Genomic DNA, 7,772 nt, shown 5'->3' on the forward strand with positions numbered 1-7,772 from the left:
GTCTGCTGTTTGCTGGATCTTGATAGCTACTTCAAACTCAACTTTCACAAAACCACACCTGATAAGGCTTTTTAAACCAGCTGTTTTATTTGTGGCTCTCTGTCTTAAACACTTACCCAAACACTGTGAGCTAGAAATACCAGGAAGAGTTGAAGATTCAGGAGGAACACCAAGTGTCTCCTATCACACTGGTTTTGAGATGCCTGTTTAACATCTATCAGCCGTAGAAAATATAGTACTAGAACATGAGCGAGATACTGAAGAAATAAGTACTCCTGCTTTTTGAATTTTGTGTAATTTGAAAACCTTTGACAATGATCTGCAATGAGCATGAAACTAAGAAATTTTCCTGTTGAAGAATAATTTTTAAGAAACAATAAAGTGTTGATTCTGCATTCATATATAAGTATTTGCAATTTCCTAACATTCTGAATTCCTGAGATTGTTTCAAACACAGACTATGTACAATTTACAAATTTATGGTTACTGTGGTATCATGTTTATACATCACTACTGAGTGTTTTATATCATTTTCATTGCCCAACAAGAACTCACACTTACATTACCGTTTGTTAAATGTTATATCTAAATGTCATTTCAATGTCCTATGAACACAGGGTCTGTTTTTTATTTGAGCATGCATAGACAGTAATCATTCATGCATGTGATTCCACTACTCTCACAGTTTCTTGGATGTCAGTACCATTTAAATAAAATGACAATAGTGGAAGGAAGGGGAATTGGAAAAATCCATAAAATTCACTTCTAATAAAAGAAATTTGCTTTATTTTACACATTTGAAATATTATGCACTTATAGAACATGTATCTTAAAAATTGATTCCCTTTTATTGAAATCCTAGTGTATAATGGTTTTATAAATTGGAGAAAATGGATATGAATACAGAGATATGCAGAATTTTAGAATAGGAATAGCCATTAGAGATCACAGACTGTTACCCAATATTCTGGCAGTTCAGAAAACAGTAGAACAATGAGGTGAGATGATTTGTTGAAATGTCATGCTAAAGTTTCAAGATGTGGCTTGGACTAGGCATGAGGTTTTCTTACACTTAACCATCTACCCATCCATCTTTAAATTTATCCATCCATCAAACTTTAAATCCATCCATCCATTATAAATTATATGTATATGCATATGTAATTGTTCATAACCATCATAAAATAGAAATCTTCCATATAATATTTTCTATATCAAAGAGTGGAGCATTTCATTAAATAACCTCAGCTCAAAAAGAAATCTTTCTCATGAGTAACATATCTCAGAGAAATATGTTACTATTTTTTTCCAATATAAGAAAATCTTTTTAAGTCAACTCAACCAGCCTAGCAGTGGCAAAGTCAGTTGATGAGACAGGTAAATCCCTGTTAACTAAAGATAATCCAAAGAGGATCATGAAGAAGAAATTTCTAAGTATGACTCAGCTAACATTTCTCTAATTTTCCCCTTATTATGTATAAATACGCTGATTGCTAAAGTCTCTGGAAGAAAAACCTAACACCAAAATAAATACGCCAAGATAACAGTATTCCTTATTTCTTCTCTTTTTCAAAGAGACTTCTAATTTTTGCCTGAAAAAAAAAATAGATCGAATAATCTATTTTTATGGGGAAGTGAAATTGTGCCCATCTGATCTAATATTCTAAGCAGGTTCTCCAGTTTCTCTCGCAAATCTATCAAGATCGTAAGATTTGCAAATGCTCTCCTGGTATTAAATCTAAGGCTCTATTGATATTTACATTTTTTCTTTGTAGAATGAACAGTGTAAATGTAAATATCAAAATGTTTTACTGCAGCAACCTAAATAGTTCATCTAGGAATCTTGGATTGTTTTTGTTATTCTTTCCAAACTTTATACAACATCTTCCTTATTATTATTCTTCAGAGAAGTATACAGAAACACGGAGCAATTCCGTTACATACCCAGAGCAAGCATCCATTCATAAATTCATTCACCAGACATTATCGAGCTCCTACTCTGCCAGACGCGTGGCAGAGGTGGGGAAGTTAAAGAAAAATAAGACATAATCTCTCCTTTCAATGTGTTAAAATGTTGAAAAGAAACCTCAAATAAACAAATGATTATAAAATAGGATGGGAGGTACTATGTAAAAGGATGGTAGAAGGAAAATCTGATCCTGGGGCAGGTCAGGAGCTGAGGCACCCTAGGGAGAGTGATAAATAAGCTGAATTTTAAAAGGTAAATAGGCTCTGTTCAGTCAAAGACATGTGGTCAGGGTTGGATATGGTACTGTCAACAAAAAACCAAGGCCCTGTGTTTTCTGATCTGGTCATTTGCTTTTGGAGCACTCTTTTCCATGTGCCATTGTGGAAACCACGGCTAACAGAGGATGCTCTTCTTGTTCCAGGTGTATGTGCTGTCGGGAAGCCTATGTGTCTGCTCTTTGAATACATGGCCTATGGCGACCTCAACGAGTTCCTCCGCAGCATGTCCCCCCACACCGTGTGCAGCCTCAGTCACAGTGACTTGTCCACGAGGGCTCAGGTCTCCAGCCCCGGACCCCCACCCCTCTCCTGTGCTGAGCAGCTTTGCATTGCCCGGCAGGTAGCAGCCGGCATGGCCTACCTCTCAGAGCGCAAGTTTGTCCACCGGGATTTGGCCACCAGGAACTGCCTGGTGGGTGAGAACATGGTGGTCAAAATTGCTGACTTTGGCCTCTCCAGGAACATCTACTCAGCAGACTATTACAAAGCTAATGAAAACGACGCTATCCCTATCCGTTGGATGCCACCAGAGTCCATTTTCTATAACCGCTACACCACCGAGTCCGACGTGTGGGCCTACGGTGTGGTCCTCTGGGAGATCTTCTCCTACGGCCTGCAGCCCTACTATGGGATGGCCCACGAAGAGGTCATTTACTACGTGCGAGATGGCAACATCCTCTCCTGCCCTGAGAACTGCCCTCTGGAGCTGTACAACCTGATGCGTCTGTGTTGGAGCAAGGTGCCTGCCGACAGACCCAGTTTCGCCAGTATACACCGAATTCTGGAACGCATGTGTGAGAGGGCAGAGGGAACCGTGAGTGTCTGAGGTTGAAGATGTTCAAATAAAATGCTGCCCTCTCCTTTCAGACTCTGTGAGCTAGAGGAATCCTGTACCAGACGCCCAAGGAGACCCGGATAGCAAAGAAAAAATAGTAGACATGAATAGCCTGTTGTTTTTTCCCCCCGAAAAGTGAAGATTGCACAACCCATGTGGCAGACAGACCCCCACTGAAAGTCGGTGATTGGAAACACAGGCTAGGAAATGTGTCAGATAACAGGAGATAAGTTCTTCCTCATGGGGAAAGTTTGCAACACACATCGTACAGGGACGAATGGCATCCTGTTCAGTTCCCGCAGCAGCTGGCCACAGAGCAAGGTTCTGCTGAATTAAATTTTAATACGAAATGGGATTCAGAGCTTCGTTTTTAAATAGAGTTAATTCCCTGTGCATATCTTCATGTAAGACATTTGGGTAAAGTATAGAAAACTAAAAAGAAGGAAAAACTGTTCATTCTCTCCTCACCCAAAGACGGGTGTTAGTTTTTTGTTAAAATTCTTTCTTGCATTTAATGCATAGTTTTGTATTTGTTTGTATTCTACAGTATTATGCTTATACTTTATTGATAGAGGGTTTCTAAGGAATAAAATGACGAATCAGCAAGGCTATATTCTTACTGTGGTTTTGAGTTTGCTTTTCTGTCTTTGTGCTTCTCCTTTACAAGTTTTTCTTTGTGTGCACTTGTCACAAATTTAATCTGCTTATTTTATTCCTCCACTTTTTCTGAAAAAAAGTTTTTGTATGTTATCAATTTACCCTCTTCTTTGATAATTTTATTAGCACCTTTTCCTTTCCTTTAAGTTTTATTTCTCCCTCCTTCTGACCCTTCTCTCCTTTTTATTTTTTCCCCTGTTATTTCATACATACAGTACACCATGGAAGAAACAAAAATATTTTAACACTGTAGATTGATGTGTATATATATGCGTTTTGCAAAGTATTACCATTTTCCTCTATATTTGCCTGTGAAGCCACACATTTCAAATTTGTCATCTATTAGTTTTGCTGCCATAGTTTCAAGCCTCTTAACCATAGTTTATTGTATGGGATGTCACAAGATGTTTCTGTGACTCCAAGTTATTTCAAATCTAATGTTTTTGTGTGTTCTGACATTTTTTTCCTTTTAGAAACCAATTTGATTGGCCATAGAATTAATATAGTGCTGCTTAACAACTTTCTGCATGATGTATTAACATATCTTGTTATATTTTATGATTTTTTTAAAAAACCTCTGGAACTCAGATTCCTGGAGCTTCATATTTCTCAGTGGAGCCCCGCACAATATACCTTTATCTAAGTCCAACATAAATGATATGAGTTTATTCCTAATATAGCACAAACCCTAGTTCTTCTGACAAATAAACACAAACAGGGAAGAGAAAATAGCAGTCTGTCTACTCTACACCAGCTCACTTTAATTCAAACTAATTAGTAGTTAGGGCAATGGAGAAATGGTCTAATTTTTGAAAACAGATTTCTAGTTGTCAGCTGGAAATCTCTACCAGAAATCCCCAAATCTTCCTTGTGCAACAACTTGATATCTTTGCTGGGAAACCTGCCATTCCTTGTTCACAGTCTCTCTAGGCAACCAAGACAAAAATGTGGAAATTACCCCAGACTTTGTCCTCTCCTTCATCCCCAAGATTCTATCAGTTTTACTTCCTAAAATCCTCCTGCTCACATCCTCCTCCCTTCAGCCCATCAGCCAGTTACCCAAGCCCACCAGTTTATTATCAGAACTTCCTCTCATTGCAAGCCTGAGCAGATCCTATAGGCTACAACGACAGTAAGGGGGGCAGTCATTCATGGTTCTTATTCATAAATAGGAAGTCAGAACTTAGGATTGAGACCTAGAGAGTCAAAGAGATGAAAATCATGATTGTAAGTCCAAAACTGATCCTGTCATCCAAAGGGCTGGATAAAATGAAGTTGCAGCATGAGCCCAAAACAGAAAGAAGCCAACAAAGCAAAAAAGTTGGAGAGGGCCATCAGCAAGAATAGAACATTAGTGTAGATAGCCATGGCATATTTTAGATGGTTTACATATGCATATCACATATGCTCTGCAAATCTCAAAGAGGGCCTTGGGTTTTCTCCGCTGCTAAAGCTGTATTGTAAAAGAACAACATGGAAATCAGGCCAACAGGAAATATGGTAAAAGCCATAATAAATGTATAATATCAGCTAGTGTTTATTGAAAGATTACTATGCATATACTAAGGCCTTTAAATACATGAATTTAAATATCAGAACATCCCTGTGATGTTGGTATAATCATTATGTCCATTTTTTAGGTGAGTAAATAGAGATTGTGTAACTGGCCCAAGCACAAAGAGCAATAGAGCCTAGTTTTTGACCAAAAAAAGCCAAGTTCTCAGTCACTATATTGTGGTGCCTTTATACATTTTTAGAGGAAACAACTCAGTAACTATGTGGAAGCGATTTGAAATCTTTAAGTAGTTTCAAAGCACACACTATACCCCTTATTCTATTAATTCCCTATCCAAGGCTTTTTAATGAATAACGAAAAATGTATATTTTAGCATCATCGATTTAAGTTATTCATAATGTACAATAGGTGGAGTGTTTATTTTTTCATGTGTTCTAATTGCATTTTCAATTTAAGATCACTAACTTATTACCGTAGAACTTACACTAATGTTCTGGATCACAGGAATATGGATGCGTTATTTACCAGTATCGTTTCCATTTTTAATAATAGATGTTTTCCCATATTAGAATCATTATATAAATTCAAAAAGGGATAAGAAAGAAAGATATGCACAGTGCCACTGTTACCAAGTGCCAGAATAGACATCAGTAAGGCATCAGCAGTAATTTTACATGGTCAGATACCAAACATGGCAAGATACCAGGGTATTTTGCACATGACACCAAAAAACATATTCTCTTGTATTGTGGGAGAGCAGAAAAAGAATACTTCCTTTTTACTTTGTTATGAACCTTTTCCATGTCATTAAATATTCTTCTAAAAATCCAATTTAATTTCTGAATGATATTCCATTTTGTGAATATACTGTAATTTAATCAATCTTTTATTTTTGAACATTTACATTTTTTCTAATTTTCACCATTACAAACAATACTGTAATGATCATCCTTATTTGTGCATGTCCACGTTTCTCTTTATGAAAATTCTGAGAAAGGGAATATCTGGGCCAAATGGCATGCACAATATTAACACTTTTGTTATGTAGCTTCATATTCACTAGAAATATCGCTCCTATTTCTGCATTGTACAAGAGATCTCATAGCCTAAACATTTGCTATTATACAGAATTAATTTTCTGTTTTTTAGAAACCTTTTGTCTGGTTATTAAAGAAAATCTCTTTTTAATTTCACTTTTTATATTACTGGTGAGGTCAAATTTTTCTTGTTCCTAGGTCATTAATAGTTTTTATTTTGGTAATTGCCTACAGCCAGTTTTCTATTTTGTTCATATTCTAATTGGATTATAAGATTCATTTTATAAAAAGCATATTAAACAAAGAGAGAATATATATATATACACTTTTACCTTAAAATAACATTTGCTTTTTTCTTACAAAAGCAATACTTTATTTTCTGAAAAGAAAAAGTAATACAAAATATATAATGCACAATAATAAATAAAAAATTTTAAAACACCTATGGATGATAATTAACATTAACATCATAATAGTCTTCCCACCTTTTTCAGATAGGTAGGTAGATAAATAGATACATGACTGATATTGATGTAGATAGATAATTTTAAACCAAACAAGATTATACTGTTACATTGTTTCAAGCCTTGCTTTTATCACTTAATTCATCTTAAACATCCTCCATATGAGTAAGTATTCATGAGCAACACTAATTTTGATGGTTGAATAATATTATTTGGATTAATCATAATTTTTGTAACTATTTTCTAGTGATGGACATTTGATTCATTTCTATTTTTCCATTATAAAATATAATGTTTTGATAATCCTGTTGCTGAATTTTGTGAGCACTTATGTTGTGATATTTTTAGATATAACTCCTGAAAATGAAATTTCTATATCAAAGGGTCTATGCACTTTTAATGCTTTTTAATATATTGAAAAATTACCTTCCTGAATTACTTTATCAATGTACACAACTTCCAGCCAGAGAAGAGAGCCCATTTAGTTCAACCTCACCAATACTGAATAAGCATTTTAATCATTGCCAATATCATATCTTAAACTATTTATTTTGTAGCCTACACTTACATTTCCTTAAAATACTGATGAAGTTGAACATTTTTTTCAATGGTTGGGGGATAATTGGTTTGTGATTTTCCTCCTAGTATTATTTTTCTATTGGATGTATCTTTTTCTTGTTGCTTTATAAAAGCACTTTATATATGAAGGAGTTAAATTTTGTCATACATGCGTTAACTACTTTTATCATGTTAAAATGTATACTTCTATTTATATTTTACTATAGGTCTTATTAATCAGGAAAGAATGTTGAATTTTCTATCTATTCAGATGACTGTGGCTTTTTTCTGAATTGATCTGTTAATATGTACAATTGTATGAATTGATTTCCTGATGTTGAGATATCCTTGTGTTCTGGGAATAAACTCTCTTTGGGTGAGTCACATCAATCTTTCACTTAACTGCCAAATCTGCTTTATTAACATTTATTTGCATCACTATTTATAAGTTCATAAAA

At 35.1% G+C, this 7,772-nt stretch overlaps 1 protein-coding gene across 1 annotated transcript in view; it reads left to right on the top strand.

Annotated features, from left to right (window-relative positions):
* MUSK (muscle, skeletal, receptor tyrosine kinase) overlaps nucleotides 1–3,073 on the top strand; it is a 132,145-nt gene extending 129,072 nt beyond the window's left edge. The window contains exon 14 of the mRNA XM_012641130.1: nucleotides 2,391–3,073. Coding sequence (XP_012496584.1) covers nucleotides 2,391–3,073 — 683 coding nt within the window. The remainder of the gene's footprint in view (nucleotides 1–2,390) is intronic.
* The last annotated feature ends 4,699 nt before the right edge of the window (nucleotides 3,074–7,772 follow it).

This window comes from Propithecus coquereli, unplaced genomic scaffold (genome assembly GCF_000956105.1).
Source record: "Propithecus coquereli isolate 6110/MARCELLA unplaced genomic scaffold, Pcoq_1.0 Scaffold163, whole genome shotgun sequence".
NCBI classification, from domain to species: domain Eukaryota; kingdom Metazoa; phylum Chordata; class Mammalia; order Primates; family Indriidae; genus Propithecus; species Propithecus coquereli.